Source organism: Eucyclogobius newberryi, unplaced genomic scaffold (genome assembly GCF_026437365.1).
Source record: "Eucyclogobius newberryi isolate DKJ021-1_F unplaced genomic scaffold, fEucNew1.0.hap1 SCAF_14, whole genome shotgun sequence".
NCBI classification, from domain to species: domain Eukaryota; kingdom Metazoa; phylum Chordata; class Actinopteri; order Gobiiformes; family Gobiidae; genus Eucyclogobius; species Eucyclogobius newberryi.
The window spans coordinates 36,598,824-36,617,627 of NW_027315768.1; the positions used below are offsets into that span (position 1 = coordinate 36,598,824).

An 18,804-nucleotide genomic window follows, 5' to 3' on the forward strand; every position below is an offset into this window, starting at 1 on the left:
ATTAGACATGGTTTTTACTCAAACATTATAATAAGATGGATTCTAATAGAAATATGACCAAAAGTCCCTGTGACCGTCCCCTGTGACCGCCCCCCCCTGTGACCGCCCCCTGTGACCGCCCCCCCCTGTGACCGCCCCCTGTGACCGCCCCCCCTGTGACCGTCCCCTGTGACCGCCCCCCCTGTGACCGTCCCCTTTGACCGCCCCCCCCTGTGACCGCCCCCTGTGACCACCCCCTGTGACCGCCCCCCCTGTGACCGTCCCCCCTGTGACCGTCCCCTGTGACCGCCCCTTGTGACCGCCCCCCCTGTGACCGTCCCCTGTGACCGCCCCCCCTGTGACCGTCCCCTGTGACCGTCCCCTGTGACCGCCCCTTGTGACCGCCCCTTGTGACCGCCCCCTGTGACCGTCCCCTGTGACCGCCCCCCCTGTGACCGCCCCCCTGGCTCTGTCCTGTTTCAGAGTCTCTTCTCTTTTCTCTGCAGAGCCTCGTGTTTTCAGGACCATGCTCGTCCACCTTCCCTCAAAGTTCTGCCTCCTGTGTGTCCTCACCTTCCTGCTGCACCCAGGCCACCGCTGCCACGAGCAAAACGCACACAAACACCACCCAAAACATCACCAGCACAACCACTCGCACCCGGCCTCGCACCCGGCCTCGCACCCGGCCTCACACCTGGCCGGGGGCTTCACGCTGGAGGAGGAGCAGCAGTTCTACATCCAGCAGCTGTTCCGACGCTACGGTACGAGAGACCGGCTCGACTTCCACGGCTTCCAGAGTCTGCTGCTCAGCCTGGGCTTGGGCGAGGTCAAACTGGTGGAGGTGGACCACGAGGAGCTGGGGCACGACCATGTGGCGCACCTCGACGTTCTGGACGTTCAAGACGGCGCCCACTCGCACGCGGCGAACCAGGACGGACACGGACACGAGCATCAGAAGCACGGACACGGCGGCCGGGCGCAAACGGACCAGGCGCCGACCAAGTGCATGACTCCCACGACGGCGGCGACGAGTCCGGAGCCAAAGATCACGCCAGAAGATCACAAAGTTACGCAAAACGGGCACAAGCCGAAAAGCCGAGGCGGGCACGAACACGGCAAGGAGGACCCACATTCGCACCACGGACACGGGCATGGGCACGGACACGGGCACCACCACGAAGAGGATGCAGCACAAAACCGTGGACATGTAGAGGTAGAAGATGGTGCGAATGTGCAGAAGGAAGCAAAAGGCACGCTAGATTCAGACCACGATCAGCACGACCACGATCAGTACGACCACGATCAGCACGACCACGATCAGCACGACCACGATCAGCACGACCACGATCAACACAACCACAACCACGACCACGTCCAGCATGACCACGTCCAGCACGACCACGATCAGCATGACCACGATCATTACGACCATGAAGAGGATTTAAGACATAGCGGAGACTTGAAGAGTTCCGACGGTTCCACACTCGATCGCAAGCTCAAAACGGCAGAAAGCGTCGGACGGGACCAGCCGGAAGAAGACCATAAACATTTGCAGGATTTGGCGGGTTCAAAAAGCCAAAATCTGAGTCCAGATTTGCACGTTCTTGACCAGGAGTCGAAGCTGGCAGACGGACAGCACAGCTCCTCGGCGCCCTCTGTGGGTGTGGAGCAGAGCAGGAGAAAGGGCAAAGGTCAGAAGGGTCAGGGAGGGGCGAGGAGCAAGAGAGAGGCCGTGGGAGGACTGAATACGCCCACTGCGCCCGCTCTGATTGGCCCGCCAAATCCAGCCCACCAACATGACGAGGTAAGACACGAGTTAATGTTTTTATGTTGCAGTTACATCACTCCAGAGGCGGTACTTATGGTCAAATTCATCTTTAAAATCCATCCATCCATCTTCTTCCGCTTTATCCGGGGCTGGGTCGCGGGGGCAGCAGTCTAAGCAGAGACTTCCAGACTTCTTCCTCCCCAGACACTTCCTCCAACTCCTCTGGGGGGATCCCTAGGCGTTCCCAGGCCAGCCGAGAGACATAGTCCCTTCAACGTGTCCTGGGTCTTCCACAGGGCCTCCTACCGGTGGGACATGTCCGAAATACCTCCCCAGGGAGGCGCCCAGGAGGCATCCAGAACAGATGCCCGAGCCACCTCAGCTGGAGGAGCAGCGGCTCTACTCCGAGCTCCCCTATTTCTAAGGGAGCGCCCAGCCACCCGGCGGAGGAAACTCATTTTGCTTGTATCCACGATCTTGTCCTTTGGGTCATTACCCAAAGCTCATGACCATAGGTGAGGGCAGGGACGCAGATTGACCAGCTCCTTCTTCACCACAACAGTTGATGCAGCGACTGCATCACTGCAGCAGTTGCACCGATCCAACTGTCAATCTCACGCTCCATCCTTCCCTCACTCGTGAACAAGATCCCGAGATACTTGAACTCCTCCACTTGGGGCAAGGACTGCCCACCCACCTGGAGAGGACAAGGACTCCCCACCCACCTGGAGAGGACAAGGACTCTCCACCCACCTGGAGAGGACAAGGACTCCCCACCCACCAGGAGAGGGCAAGGACTCCCCACCCACCAGGAGAGGGCAAGGACTCCCCACCCACCAGGAGAGGGCAAGGACTCCCCACCCACCTGGAGAGGACAAGGACTCTCCACCCACCTGGAGAGGACAAGGACTCCCCACCCACCAGGAGAGGGCAAGGACTCCCCACCCACCAGGAGAGGGCAAGGACTCCCCACCCACCAGGAGAGGGCAAGGACTCCCCACCCACCTGGAGAGGGCAAGGACTCCCCACCCACCTGGAGAGGGCAAGGACTCCCCACCCACCTGGATAGGGCAAGGACTCCCCACCCACCTGGAGAGGGCAAGGACTCCCCACCCACCGGTTGAGAACCATGACCTCGGATTTGGAGCTGATTCTCATCCCAGACGCTTCACACTCCGCTCAAACCGTCCCAGTGCAGCTGCAGGTCCGAGTTTGATGAAGCCATCAGGACAACATTGTCTGCAAACAGCAGAGATGAGATCCTGTGGTCCCCAAACCGGACACCCTCCGACCCCTGACCACACCCTCCGACTTCTGACCACACCCTCTGACCCCTGACTGCGCCTAGAAATTCTGTCCATAAAAACTTTAAACAGAACTGATGACAAAGGGCAGCTCTGAGGAGTCCCTCACTGGGAACAGGTCTGACTTACTGCAATGAACACAGCTCCTGCTCCGGTCATACAGGGGCCGGACAGCCCTGAGAAAAGGGCCCCCAAAGGCCTCCTCCAGATCCACAAAGCACATGTGGATGGTGGCAAACTCCCATGAACCCTCGAGCACCCGATGGAGAATCTAGAGCTGGTCCAGTGTTCCACGACCAGGACGAAAACCACTCTGCTCCTCCTGAATCCGAGGTTCGACTATCGGTCGGATTCTCCTCTCCAGTACCTGGAATAGACCTTATGGGAGGCTGAGGAGTGTGATCCCTCTGTAGTTGGAACACATCCTCCGGTCCCCCTTCTTGAACAGTGGGACCTCCACCCCGCCGACAGCCACGCGATGTTGCAGAGACGTGTCAGCCAAGACAGTCCTACAACATCTAAAGACTTTAGTTCTTCAGAGCGGATCTCATCCACCAGCAATGCCAAAGAGTTTGCCAACAACCTCAGTTCAGCCCGGGTGATCGACGAGTCAGCCTCTGAGTCCTCAAAGTATTCCTTCCACCGTCAGACGACATCGAGGTCCAGTCGAGGTCAGCAGGTCTCCAACCGCACCGTAAACTGTGTTGGTGAAGCACTGCTTCCCCTTCCTGAGGCGCCGGACGGTTTGCCAGAATTTCTTTGGGTTCGACCGATAGTCCTCCTCCATGGCCTCCTTGGGTTTTTGCCTCTGCGACAGCACAAGCTGCAGCCCGCTTGGCCTGTCGATGATCTCAGGAGACTACAACTTCACCGGGTTCGGGGGTTGCCGCCGTGACAGGCATCGGAGACCTTGTGACTAGCTCCGAGCAGCTGCATTGACAATGTAGGCGGAGAACATGGTCCACTCGGACTCAATGTCCCCAGCCTCCCCCGGGATCTGGGAGAAGCTCTCCTGAAGGTGTTAGTTGAAGACTTTACTGACAGAGAGCTCTGCAAAAACGTTCCCAACAGACCCTCACAATGCACTTGGGTCTGTCCGGCTTCCTCCTCCGCCAGCGGACCCAACTCACCACCAGGTTGTGTTCGGTTGACAGCTCTGCCCCTCTCTTCACCCGAGTGTCCAAGACAGGTGGCCAGAGGTCAGAGGTCAGATGACACGACAACAAAGTCTTGTCCTGGTGCCATGTGCACTGATGGACACCCTTGGTGTTCGTTATGTACAATCCGTGGCACAGAAGTCCAATCGCTCGGGTTCAGATCGGGGACGCCGTTCTTCCCGATCACCCCTCTCCAGGAGTCACTGTCATTGCCCACGTGGGCGTTGAAGAAGGCCCCGGTAACGCCAATCCGGGCGACGAACTGGCCTTGGTTTTTCTTCATTCATAAAGGGCTTCTGAACCGCTCTTGGTCTGACCCGTCACCTAGGACCTGTTTGCCTTGGAGACCCTACCAACCTGACCCCGACAACATAGCTCCTGGGATCATTCAAGCGCTCAATCTTTAAAATGAGGTCATATTTGTTGATGGTTCATGGTTCATGGCTCATGGCTCATGGTTCATGCCATTCAGCAGGAGCCCAGCACGATGAATTCTCAAGTCTCAAATCATGAGAATTCATCTTGCTGCAAGTTTAGGAACTATCCACATGAAAGAGAAACTGGCACAAAGTTCAAACATGTAACTAAATGTCTGAAATGGTGAAAATGAAAAGAATTTCTTTAAATCCAGATTAATCCGATCAAAAGATTTAAACTAATCCAAGTGCGTTTCAGAACACGTTTCTTCTTCTCTGAAGAACTGCACACGTGTAATGACACAATTGTGACCTCTGACCCTGCAGTGCCTGAACCTGACCCAGCTCCTCACAGACTTTGGCCTCAGTCCGGACTCGCTCATTTCCTCGGCCCAGTTCTCCTTCCTCTGTCCAGCTCTGCTTTATCAGATCGACAGCCGCCTCTGCATCCGCCACTACCACCAGGTGGAGGTAGAGAGCCAGGCCCTGGAGCCGCCCAGCTCAGGTGAGAGTGAGTGTGTGTGTGTGTGTGTGTGTGAGAGTGTGAGAGTGTGAGAGTGTGAGAGTGTGAGAGTGAGAGTGAGAGTGTGAGTGTGAGTGTGAGTGTGAGTGTGAGTGTGAGTGAGAGTGAGAGTGAGAGTGAGAGTGAGAGTGAGAGTGTGAGTGTGAGTGTGAGTGAGAGTGAGAGTGAGAGTGAGAGTGAGAGTGAGAGTGAGAGTGAGAGTGAGAGTGAGAGTGAGAGTGAGAGTGAGAGTGAGAGTGAGAGTGAGAGTGAGAGACTTTACAACCTCACAACCTCAGACACACGTGGAATTTTAACAATAATTGACTAAAATGGCCACAATTTAGACAAACATCATTTTGTACAGAAAACAATCAAACCAAACATCAGTAAATTAACATTATGAGTTAGTTTTATGACATTTAAACCAAAAACACCCAAAGATTTCATAAAAAAAATAATTAAAATTAAAACATATTTTCACTCTTCTTATTTCTGCCTCGTCTGACCTCTGACCCTGGATCCACAGTCAGAGTTCAGGGTTTATGAATGGTTTGAGTCATTACTGTAGATAAACTGTGCTGTGGTGTCACCAGAGTCAGCCTGCCCCGGGGCCGCTGCGGCTGCAGGCGTCGAGTGAATGTCTCTCCGTCTCTCTGTCCCTCAGTGTGGGTGTGGCTCTGGGGCTTCCTCTCCATCACCATCATCAGCCTCCTCTCTCTGTTCGGGGTCATCCTGGTGCCCATCCTGGACCAGGGCTGTTTCAAGTTCCTGCTCACGTTCCTCGTGGCACTGGCTGTGGGCACGCTCAGTGGAGACGCACTGCTCCACCTGCTGCCTCACGTGAGTACTGCAGCCATCACACCTTAAAGGGGCTCCTACACGGAACTGTCCAAGGTTCTGACGAGACAGCACAAGGTTCTCAAAAACTAAATCCTCCATCTGGCTCTGTCTATTTTTCAGATTTATGTCTCACATTTTGGCTGTATGAAAATATATTCCCTTATATTTATTGTTGCCTCTAAATCTAATTGTTTGTTTTCCCCTTGAGATGCTTTTCTAATTCTCGTTAGTGTCTCGTTAATGTCGTGTGGAGTGTAACTGCTGTATGGTCTGCTCCAGGCCCAGGGGCAGCACGACCACAGCGAGCCCCAGAAAGAAGCCTCGGATCTGGGCACAGAGTTCGACGGCGTGTGGAAAGGACTCACGGCTCTCGCAGGGATCTACCTCCTGTTCATCATCGAGCACTGCCTGGGCATGTACAAGCACTACAAGGACCACAAGGTTGTGCCCGCTTTGTGCCCGCTTTAAGCCCCGTTTACTCCTGTATAACGTGTCTCTTCCTCAGTCCAAGCAGAATGATGACGGAGGAATCGGGAGGAAACTTTCGGACCACAAACTGAACCGGCGCTCGGACGCGGAGTGGCTGAACCTCAAAGCTCTGCCTGAAGGTAAAAGCTCTGCCTGAACCTCAAAGCTCGTCCTGAAGGTCAAAGCTCGTCCTGAAGGTCAAAGCTCTGCCTGAAGGTCAAAGCTCTGCCTGAAGGTCAAAGCAGGAAAAAACTAAACTAAACTGATCCTGTCGTGGTTTCAGGTTGATCCTGTGGTAGTTTCAGGTTGATCCTGTGGTAGTTTCAGATTGATCCTGTGGTAGTTTCAGGTTGATCCTGTGGTAGTTTCAGATTGATCCTGTGGTAGTTTCAGGTTGATCCTGTGGTAGTTTCAGGTTGATCCTGTGGTAGTTTCAGATTGATCCTGTGGTAGTTTCAGATTGATCCTGTGGTAGTTTCAGGTTGATCCTGTGGTAGTTTCAGGTTGATCCTGTGGTAGTTTCAGGTTGATCCTGTGGTAGTTTCAGGTTGATTCTGTGGTAGTTTCAGATTGATCCTGTGGTAGTTTCAGGTTGATCCTGTGGTAGTTTCAGATTGATCCTGTGGTAGTTTCAGATTGATCCTGTGGTAGTTTCAGATTGATCCTGTGGTAGTTTCAGGTTGATCCTGTGGTAGTTTCAGATTGATCCTGTGGTAGTTTCAGATTGATCCTGTGGTAGTTTCAGATTGATCCTGTGGTAGTTTCAGATTGATCCTGTGGTAGTTTCAGGTTGATCCTGTGGTAGTTTCAGGTTGATCCTGTGGTAGTTTCAGGTTGATCCTGTGGTAGTTTCAGATTGATCCTGTGGTAGTTTCAGATTGATCCTGTGGTAGTTTCAGGTTGATCCTGTGGTAGTTTCAGGTTGATCCTGTGGTAGTTTCAGGTTGATCCTGTGGTAGTTTCAGGTTGATCCTGTGGTAGTTTCAGATTGATCCTGTGGTAGTTTCAGATTGATCCTGTGGTAGTTTCAGGTTGATCCTGTGGTAGTTTCAGATTGATCCTGTGGTAGTTTCAGATTGATCCTGTGGTAGTTTCAGATTGATCCTGTGGTAGTTTCAGATTGATCCTGTGGTAGTTTCAGATTGATCCTTTTGTCGCCCCCTTCTGGTCAGACGCAGACAGCAGTGCAGCGTGTGATAACGGCCTCAGCGACACTCAGCTCACAGAGGTCCAGACTCTGGACTCCCCCTCCACACAAACTGACCCGGCCACGCCCTCGGATCTTCCGCCCGCCCCGTCGCCCAAGAAGAACGGGCACAAGGGGCATAAGGGGCACTCTCACGGGCACGGGCACTCGCACGGCGGGAACTGCCACTCGGACCAGGACATGAAGGACGCGGGAATCGCCAGCATCGCCTGGATGGTCATCATGGGAGACGGGATGCACAACTTCAGCGACGGCCTGGCCATAGGTCAGTTCTGCTCGTCCATGTGACTTCTGACTTCTGACCAACACACTCTCTGTATGTTTCTGTGGTGAACACACTCTCTGTATGTTTCTGTGGTGAACACACTCTCTGTATGTTTCTGTGGTGAACACACTCTCTGTATGTTTCTGTGGTGAACACACTCTCTGTATGTTTCTGTGGTGAACACACTCTCTTTATGTTTCTGTGGTGAACACACTCTCTGTATGTTTCTGTGGTGAACACGCTCTCTGTATGTTTCTGTGGTGAACACACTCTCTGTATGTTTCTGTGGTGAACACACTCTCTTTATGTTTCTGTGGTGAACACGCTCTCTGTATGTTTCTGTGGTGAACACGCTCTCTGTATGTTTCTGTGGTGAACACGCTCTCTGTATGTTTCTGTGGTGAACACGCTCTCTGTATGTTTCTGTGGTGAACACGCTCTCTGTATGTTTCTGTGGTGAACACGCTCTCTGTATGTTTCTGTGGTGAACACGCTCTCTGTATGTTTCTGTGGTGAACACACTGTATGTTTCTGTGGTGAACACGCTCTCTGTATGTTTCTGTGGTGAACACACTCTCTGTATGTTTCTGTGGTGAACACGCTCTCTGTATGTTTCTGTGGTGAACACGCTCTCTTTATGTTTCTGTGGTGAACACGCTCTCTGTATGTTTCTGTGGTGAACACGCTCTCTGTATGTTTCTGTGGTGAACACGCTCTCTGTATGTTTCTGTGGTGAACACGCTCTCTGTATGTTTCTGTGGTGAACACGCTCTCTGTATGTTTCTGTGGTGAACACGCTCTCTGTATGTTTCTGTGGTGAACACGCTCTCTTTATGTTTCTGTGGTGAACACGCTCTCTGTATGTTTCTGTGGTGAACACGCTCTCTGTATGTTTCTGTGGTGAACACGCTCTCTGTATGTTTCTGTGGTGAACACGCTCTCTGTATGTTTCTGTGGTGAACACGCTCTCTGTATGTTTCTGTGGTGAACACGCTCTCTGTATGTTTCTGTGGTGAACACGCTCTCTGTATGTTTCTGTGGTGAACACGCTCTCTGTATGTTTCTGTGGTGAACACGCTCTCTGTATGTTTCTGTGGTGAACACGCTCTCTGTATGTTTCTGTGGTGAACACGCTCTATGTATGTTTCTGTGGTGAACACACTGTATGTTTCTGTGGTGAACACACTGTATGTTTCTGTGGTGAACACACTCTCTGTATGTTTCTGTGGTGAACACGCTCTCTGTATGTTTCCGTGGTGAACACGCTCTCTGTATGTTTCTGTGGTGAACACGCTGTATGTTTCTGTGGTGAACACGCTCTCTGTATGTTTCTGTGGTGAACACGCTCTCTGTATGTTTCTGTGGTGAACACGCTCTCTGTATGTTTCTGTGGTGAACACGCTCTCTGTATGTTTCTGTGGTGAACACGCTCTCTGTATGTTTCTGTGGTGAACACGCTCTCTGTATGTTTCTGTGGTGAACACGCTCTCTGTATGTTTCTGTGGTGAACACGCTCTATGTATATTTCTGTGGTGAACACGCTCTCTGTATGTTTCTGTGGTGAACACGCTCTCTGTATGTTTCTGTGGTGAACACGCTCTCTGTATGTTTCTGTGGTGAACACGCTCTCTGTATGTTTCTGTGGTGAACACGCTCTCTGTATGTTTCTGTGGTGAACACACTGTATGTTTCTGTGGTGAACACACTGTATGTTTCTGTGGTGAACACGCTGTATGTTTCTGTGGTGAACACGCTCTCTGTATGTTTCTGTGGTGAACACGCTCTCTATGTTTCTGTGGTGAACACGCTCTCTGTATGTTTCTGTGGTGAACACGCTCTCTGTATGTTTCTGTGGTGAACACGCTCTCTATGTTTCTGTGGTGAACACGCTCTCTTTATGTTTCTGTGGTGAACACGCTCTCTGTATGTTTCTGTGGTGAACACGCTCTCTGTATGTTTCTGTGGTGAACACGCTCTCTGTATGTTTCTGTGGTGAACACGCTCTCTGTATGTTTCTGTGGTGAACACGCTCTCTGTATGTTTCTGTGGTGAACACGCTCTCTGTATGTTTCTGTGGTGAACACGCTCTCTGTATGTTTCTGTGGTGAACACACTCTCTGTATGTTTCTGTGGTGAACACGCTCTCTGTATGTTTCTGTGGTGAACACGCTCTCTGTATGTTTCTGTGGTGAACACGCTCTCTGTATGTTTCTGTGGTGAACACGCTCTCTGTATGTTTCTGTGGTGAACACGCTCTCTGTATGTTTCTGTGGTGAACACGCTCTCTGTATGTTTCTGTGGTGAACACGCTCTCTGTATGTTTCTGTGGTGAACACACTCTCTGTATGTTTCTGTGGTGAACACGCTGTATGTTTCTGTGGTGAACACGCTCTCTGTATGTTTCTGTGGTGAACACGCTCTCTGTATGTTTCTGTGGTGAACACGCTCTCTGTATGTTTCTGTGGTGAACACGCTCTCTGTATGTTTCTGTGGTGAACACGCTCTCTGTATGTTTCTGTGGTGAACACGCTCTCTGTATGTTTCTGTGGTGAACACGCTCTCTGTATGTTTCTGTGGTGAACACGCTCTCTGTATGTTTCTGTGGTGAACACGCTCTCTGTATGTTTCTGTGGTGAACACGCTCTCTGTATGTTTCTGTGGTGAACACGCTGTATGTTTCTGTGGTGAACACGCTCTCTGTATGTTTCTGTGGTGAACACACTGTATGTTTCTGTGGTGAACACGCTCTCTGTATGTTTCCGTGGTGAACACGCTCTCTGTATGTTTCTGTGGTGAACACACTGTATGTTTCTGTGGTGAACACACTCTCTGTATGTTTCCGTGGTGAACACACTCTCTGTATGTTTCTGTGGTGAACACGCTCTCTGTATGTTTCTGTGGTGAACACGCTGTATGTTTCTGTGGTGAACACGCTCTCTGTATGTTTCTGTGGTGAACACGCTCTCTGTATGTTTCTGTGGTGAACACGCTCTCTGTATGTTTCTGTGGTGAACACACTGTATGTTTCTGTGGTGAACACACTCTCTGTATGTTTCTGTGGTGAACACGCTCTCTGTATGTTTCTGTGGTGAACACACTGTATGTTTCTGTGGTGAACACGCTCTCTGTATGTTTCTGTGGTGAACACGCTCTCTGTATGTTTCTGTGGTGAACACGCTCTCTGTATGTTTCTGTGGTGAACACGCTCTCTGTATGTTTCTGTGGTGAACACGCTGTATGTTTCTGTGGTGAACACGCTCTCTGTATGTTTCTGTGGTGAACACGCTCTATGTATGTTTCTGTGGTGAACACACTGTATGTTTCTGTGGTGAACACGCTCTCTGTATGTTTCTGTGGTGAACACACTCTCTGTATGTTTCTGTGGTGAACACGCTCTCTGTATGTTTCTGTGGTGAACACGCTCTCTGTATGTTTCTGTGGTGAACACGCTCTCTGTATGTTTCTGTGGTGAACACGCTCTCTGTATGTTTCTGTGGTGAACACGCTCTCTGTATGTTTCTGTGGTGAACACGCTCTCTGTATGTTTCTGTGGTGAACACGCTCTCTGTATGTTTCTGTGGTGAACACGCTCTCTATGTTTCTGTGGTGAACACGCTCTCTGTATGTTTCTGTGGTGAACACGCTCTCTGTATGTTTCTGTGGTGAACACGCTCTCTATGTTTCTGTGGTGAACACGCTCTCTGTATGTTTCTGTGGTGAACACGCTCTCTGTATGTTTCTGTGGTGAACACGCTCTCTGTATGTTTCTGTGGTGAACACGCTCTCTTTATGTTTCTGTGGTGAACACGCTCTCTGTATGTTTCTGTGGTGAACACGCTCTCTGTATGTTTCTGTGGTGAACACGCTCTCTGTATGTTTCTGTGGTGAACACGCTCTCTGTATGTTTCTGTGGTGAACACGCTCTCTGTATGTTTCTGTGGTGAACACGCTCTCTGTATGTTTCCGTGGTGAACACGCTCTCTGTATGTTTCTGTGGTGAACACGCTCTCTGTATGTTTCTGTGGTGAACACGCTCTCTGTATGTTTCCGTGGTGAACACGCTCTCTGTATGTTTCTGTGGTGAACACGCTCTCTGTATGTTTCTGTGGTGAACACGCTCTCTGTATGTTTCCGTGGTGAACACGCTCTCTGTATGTTTCTGTGGTGAACACGCTCTCTGTATGTTTCTGTGGTGAACACGCTCTCTGTATGTTTCCGTGGTGAACACGCTCTCTGTATGTTTCTGTGGTGAACACGCTCTATGTATGTTTCTGTGGTGAACACACTGTATGTTTCTGTGGTGAACACGCTCTCTGTATGTTTCTGTGGTGAACACGCTCTCTGTATGTTTCTGTGGTGAACACGCTCTCTGTATGTTTCCGTGGTGAACACGCTCTCTGTATGTTTCTGTGGTGAACACGCTCTCTGTATGTTTCTGTGGTGAACACGCTCTCTGTATGTTTCTGTGGTGAACACGCTCTCTGTATGTTTCCGTGGTGAACACGCTCTCTGTATGTTTCTGTGGTGAACACGCTCTCTGTATGTTTCTGTGGTGAACACGCTCTCTGTATGTTTCTGTGGTGAACACGCTCTCTGTATGTTTCTGTGGTGAACACGCTCTCTGTATGTTTCTGTGGTGAACACGCTCTCTGTATGTTTCTGTGGTGAACACGCTCTCTGTATGTTTCTGTGGTGAACACGCTCTCTGTATGTTTCTGTGGTTTTGGCAGGAGCTGCGTTCAGCGCCAATCTGACCGGTGGCATCAGCACGTCTGTGGCTGTGTTCTGCCATGAACTTCCTCATGAACTGGGTGAGGACCACACGCTCGAACCTCTGACCGCACGCTCTGGACCTCTGACCGCACGCTCTGGACCTCTGACCGCACGCTCTGGACCTCTGACCGCACGCTCTGACCTCGGACCACACGCCTGGACCTCTGACTAAACGCTCTGACCTCTGACCGCACGCTCTGGACCTCTGACCACACGCTCTGACCTCTGACCAAACGCCTGGACCTCAGACCACACGCTCTGGACCTCTGACCACACGCTCTGGACCTCTGACCACACGCTCTGACCTCTGACCGCACGCTCTGGACCTCTGACCACACGCTCTGACCTCTGACCAAACGCCTGGACCTCTGACCACACGCTCTGGACCTCTGACCACACGCTCTGGACCTCTGACCACACACTCTGACCTATGACCGCACGCTCTGACCTCTGACTGCACGCTCTGACCTCTGACCGCACGCTCTGACCTCTGACCACACGCTCTGGACCTCTGACCACACGCTCTGGACCTCTGACCACACGCTCTGACCTCTGACCAAACGCCTGGACCTCTGACCACACGCTCTGGACCTCTGACCACACGCTCTGGACCTCTGACCACACACTCTGACCTATGACCGCACGCTCTGACCTCTGACTGCACGCTCTGACCTCAGACCACACGCTCTGGACCTCGGACCACACGCTCTGACCTCAGGCCACACGCTCTGGACCTCGGACCACACGCTCTGACCTCGGACCACACGCTCTGGACCTCTGACCACACGCCTGGATCTCTGACCACACGCTCTGACTTCTGACCACACGCTCTGGAGCTCTGACCACATGCTCTGACCTCTGACCGCACGCTCTGACCTCTGACCACACGCTCTGACCTCTGACCGCACGCTCTGACCTCTGACCACACGCTCTGACCGCACGCTCTGACCTCGGACCACACGCTCTGGACCTCGGACCGCACGCTCTGACCTCGGACCACACGCTCTGACCTCTGACCACACGCCTGGATCTCTGACCACACGCTCTGACTTCTGACCACACGCTCTGACCTCTGACCGCACGCTCTGACCTCTGACCACACGCTCTGACCGCACGCTCTGACCTCGGACCACACGCTCTGACCTCAGACCACACGCCTGGATCTCTAACCACACGCTCTGACTTCTGACCACACGCTCTGGACCTCTGACCGCACGCTCTGGACCTCTGACCGCACGCTCTGACCTCGGACCACACGCTTGGACCTCTGACTAAACGCTCTGACCTCTGACCGCACGCTCTGGATCTCTGACCACACGCTCTGACCTCTGACCACACGCCTGGACCTCTGACCACACGCTCTGACCTCTGACCACACGCCTGGACCTCTGACCACACGCTCTGACCTCTGACCACACGCTCTGGACCTCTGACCACACGCTCTGACCTCTGACCACACGCTCTGGACCTCTGACCACACACTCTGACCTATGACCGCATGCTCTGACCTCTGACTGCACGCTCTGACCTCTGACCGCACGCTCTGACCTCAGACCACACGTTCTGGACCTCGGATCACACGCTCTGACCTCTGACCACACGCCTGGATCTCTGACCACACGCTCTGACTTCTGACCACACTCTCGGACCTCTGACCACACACTCTGACCAGACGCTCGGACCTCTGACCACACACTCTGACCACACCCTCTGACCACACGCTCTGGACCTCTGACCACACGCTCTGACCACATGTTGACCTTCGGTGGCGTTCCCAGGAGACTTTGCGGTGCTGCTGAAGGCCGGCATGAGCGTGAAGCAGGCCATCGCGTACAACGTGCTGTCGGCGCTGATGGCGTACGTGGGGATGATCATCGGCACGGCGGTCGGTCAGTACACGCACAATCTGACCAGCTGGATCTTTGCCGTCACCGCCGGGATGTTCCTCTACGTGGCTCTGGTGGACATGGTAAGAGCTCCTCCTCCTCAAAGAGTCTGGTCCCAAAGGTCACGTCCAGAAGGTTGACCCAGGGCCTTCAGTGTGAGGCGCATGTTCCTGGTTCTTCTCAGTTCTTCTCTCTCTTCTCAGTTATTCAGTTCTTCAGTTCTTTTCAGTTCTTCAGTTCTTTTCAGTTCTTCAGTTCTTTTCAGTTCTTCAGTTCCTGTTCTAGTTTCAGTTCTTCTCAGTTTCCAGGCAGAATATGAAGCGTTTTTACACAAGTTACGTGTGCGTCACGCCTCCTCCTCGTGTCCCGCGCCTCCTCCTCGTGTCCCGCGCCTCCTCCTCGTGCCTCCTCCTCGTGTCCCGCGCCTCCTCCTCGTGTCCCGCGCCTCCTCCTCGTGCGTCACGCCTCCTCCTCGTGTCCGCGCGTCCTCCTCGTGTCCCGCACGTCCTCCTCGTGCCTCCTCCTCGTGCGTCACGCCTCCTCCTCGTGCCTCCACCTCGTGTCCCGTGCCTCCTCCTCGTGTCCCGCGCAACCTCCTCGTGTCCCGCGCCTCCTCCTCGTGTCCCGCGCCTCCTCCTCGTGTCCCGCGCCTCCTCCTCGTGCGTCACGCCTCCTCCTCGTGTCCCGCGCGTCCTCCTCGTGTCCCGCACGTCCTCCTCGTGCGTCACGCCTCCTCCTCGTGCGTCACGCCTCCTCCTCGTGCCTCCACCTCGTGTCCCGTGCCTCCTCCTTGTGTCCCGCGCCTCCTCCTCGTGTCCCGCGCCTCCTCCTCGTGTCCCGCGCCTCCTCCTCGTGTCCCGCGGCTCCTCCTCGTGCCTCCTCCTCGTGTCCCGCGCCTCCTCCTCGTGCCTCCTCCTCGTGCGTCACGCCTCCTCCTCTTGCCTCCTCCTCGTGTCCCGTGCCTCCTCCTCGTGTCCCGTGCCTCCTCCTCGTGTTCCGCGCCTCCTTCTCGTTTCCCGCGGCTCCTCCTCGTGCCTCCTCCTCGTGCGTCACGCCTCCTCCTCTTGCCTCCTCCTCGTGTCCCGTGCCTCCTCCTCGTGTCCCGCGGCTCCTCCTCGTGCGTCACGCCTCCTCCTCGTGCGTCCTCCTCGCGCCTCCTCCTCGTGTCCCGCGCCTCCTCCTCGTGCGTCACGCCTCCTCCTTGTGCCTCCTCCTCGTGTCCCTCGCGTCCTCCACGTCTCCCACGCCTTGTCCCTGACCCCTTGTCCCTCTTGTGTCCAGCTGCCGGAGATGCTCCACGGGGACAGTGAGGACCACAAGCGTTGTCAGGTCGGACACTTCCTGCTCCAGAATCTGGGCCTTCTCAGCGGCTTCTCCATCATGCTGCTCATCGCCATCTTTGAGGAGCAGATCGTCTTCGACTTTGGATTCTAGCCTCCTCCTGCACCTCCTCCTCCTCTTCCTCTTGCTCCTCCCCCTGCTCCTCCTCTTTTGTGACATATCAGCTAAACTTCGCACATTCTTTGGACTGATAAAATCCTGGATTTGAACTCAAACCTTCTGTCATTCCATAGCGTTCACACGATGAGGTTCACCATGTTCTTGTTTGGACTCTGTTAAACGTGTGAAGCTCCGCCCTGTTCTGAAGGTCAGAGTTGAACATGGTGTGGACCCTGGATGACCCTGGATGACCTTCAGACGCCGGCGTTTGTGTTTTCATCACAGTCTTGGGTGGTCAAAGCTGCCGTCGATGTCGCGTTTGTCTGTGATGTCCTCGTCCTGTGATGTCATCAATGTGCGTCCTGCTCTTTGTGCCAAGCCCCGCCTCCTGAAACCTGGTGTTTTTGTCCTGAGTTGGCGCTGGGCCTCGCTGGGCCTCGCTCGCCAGGGTTTGGGTTCAAACACAGAAAAGCACAAGAAAAAGGAAGAATTGAGAAGTAACAGTATTTTTGTAGCAATAAAAGTGTTTTCACATGTAGATGGAGGCCCAGCGGGCGCTCACTGAAGCCTTTAGTGAAACTGCATCTGCTGCTGAACATGTGGTGTAGTACCTCATTCGTCCAGGAGGGGTCCAGTGTTTCATCTGGACTCAAGACATTTCCACTCATCCAAGAGTCATTGTCAATCTGCGAATTTAGACCAGGAACTCAGATATTTATTCTATTCTGTGCTAAGCCCCAGTGAGCCCCACTTACACCTCTTTGTTTTCCATCAGTCCTTTAATGGGCTCTTAGTCTCCCTTATGTCCCAGGCGCACTCTCTCTCTCCGCCTTGAGGACCTGATGAGCAACAGAGTGTTCTGGGCGTCGACCTCTTCAGGAATTAAAAATTCCATTATAAACAACAGAAGATTGAATCTTTAACCCTCCTGTTTAAAGAAGTTGTTTCTTTTAAACACAGTTTGTCTCTTTAACTCTTTCTCTTCATCTTTTGTCCTGCTCAGAGTCTTCTCTCTGTCTTTGATCCAGTGTTTTGTGTCTTTAAGATGAAGCTGCACGACGCTCTGTGGTCCTGAACTCTAGTGTCTGATGTGTGAGAGAGCCTCTGCTGCAGTGGCTCTTTAGTCTCACTATGTGGCTCTTTAGTCTCACTATGTGGCTCTTTAGTCTCACTATGTGGCTCTTTAGTCTCACTATGTGGCTCTTTAGTCTCACTATGTGGCTCTCTAGTCTCACTATGTGGCTCTCTTTAGTCTCACTATGTGGCTCTTTAGTCTCACTATGTGGCTCTCTTTAGTCTCACTATGTGGCTCTTTAGTCTCACTATGTGGCTCTTTAGTCTCACTATGTGGCTCTTTAGTCTCACTATGTGGCTCTCTTTAGTCTCACTATGTGGCTCTTTAGTCTCACTATGTGGCTCTCTTTAGTCTCACTATGTGGCTCTTTAGTCTCACTATGTGGCTCTTTAGTCTCACTATGTGGCTCTCTTTAGTCTCACTATGTGGCTCTTTAGTCTCACTATGTGGCTCTTTAGTCTCACTATGTGGCTCTTTAGTCTCACTATGTGGCTCTTTAGTCTCACTATGTGGCTCTTTAGTCTCACTATGTGGCTCTCTTTAGTCTCACTATGTGGCTCTTTAGTCTCACTATGTGGCTCTCTTTAGTCTCACTATGTGGCTCTTTAGTCTCACTATGTGGCTCTTTAGTCTCACTATGTGGCTCTTTAGTCTCACTATGTGGCTCTTTAGTCTCACTATGTGGCTCTTTAGTCTCACTATGTGGCTCTTTAGTCTCACTATGTGGCTCTTTAGTCTCACTATGTGGCTCTTTAGTCTCACTATGTGGCTCTCTTTAGTCTCACTATGTGGCTCTCTTTAGTCTCACTATGTGGCTCTTTAGTCTCACTATGTGGCTCTTTAGTCTCACTATGTGGCTCTTTAGTCTCACTATGTGGCTCTTTAGTCTCACTATGTGGCTCTTTAGCTCTTTACACTTTTAAGATTCAACCTTCCTGTTGTTTATAATGGAATGGAATATAATGGACGACATTCTGATGCTGATCACGTCCTCAGGAAGAGAGAGAGAGTGAGACAGGGACAATAGGAGGCTGATGGCCCCTTAAAGGACTGAGAGGAAACAAAGCGGTGTTAGTAGAATCTGAGTTCCTGGTCTAAATTCTCAGATTGACAATGACTCTTGGATGAGCTGAAACGTCCAGATGAAACGACAAAGCTCAATGTTTTATACAGAAAATGTTTCACCTTTATTTTCTTTAGTGCTGCACTGTAAAATAAAATGTAAGAACGGATGATGGAGTGGGTCTTACGTGTGTCCAGGGACTGTCCAGGGACTGAACCACTGCTGTAAATGTACATATTATTTTAGGCTCATGTATTTTTTTGTTCATAGTTTTATTTTGGTGAAATGTTGATTATTGTTGCGGACAATCGGTTTAATCGTGTTCTGTGCAGTTTAGGTTTTTAAATGATGCAGAAGTGAGTTTCCCATCATGCATCAGTAAACCCACTGGTCATCAAGACTTTTCTAAAGTGACCAGAGGTTTTTATTTCTAAACTCTAAAGACATGTTTTATATTTTTGTGTAAAACACAGAACGTAATGATTTCATTCAGCACGGCTCCTTCAAAAACCCTCCTGATCTCCTCACACCCTGACCTCTGACCTCCTCACACCCTGACCTCCTCACACCCTGACCTCTGACCTCCTCACACCCTGACCTCCTCACACCCTGACCTCTGACCTCCTCACACCCTGACACTCTGACCTCCTCACACCCT

At 52.1% G+C, this 18,804-nt stretch overlaps 1 protein-coding gene across 4 annotated transcripts; it reads left to right on the forward strand.

The window, feature by feature from the left end:
- Positions 1-471: 471 nt before the first annotated feature.
- slc39a10 (solute carrier family 39 member 10) lies at positions 472-16,126 on the forward strand. Of its 4 annotated transcripts, none has more exons than XM_072445357.1 (9): positions 472-1,783; positions 4,952-5,129; positions 5,794-5,969; positions 6,249-6,413; positions 6,475-6,577; positions 7,610-7,909; positions 12,640-12,720; positions 14,461-14,651; positions 15,850-16,126. In XM_072445357.1, the coding sequence occupies exons 1-9, from the start codon at positions 506-508 to the stop codon at positions 16,000-16,002; spliced, it is 2,625 nt and encodes an 874-aa protein (XP_072301458.1). In that variant the 5' UTR covers positions 472-505; the 3' UTR covers positions 16,003-16,126. The 4 variants fall into 4 exon arrangements, with proteins under 4 accessions (XP_072301458.1, XP_072301460.1, XP_072301459.1 ...); XM_072445359.1 differs by having other exon boundaries at positions 7,616-7,909; XM_072445358.1 differs by having other exon boundaries at positions 6,249-6,410.
- The last annotated feature ends 2,678 nt before the right edge of the window (positions 16,127-18,804 follow it).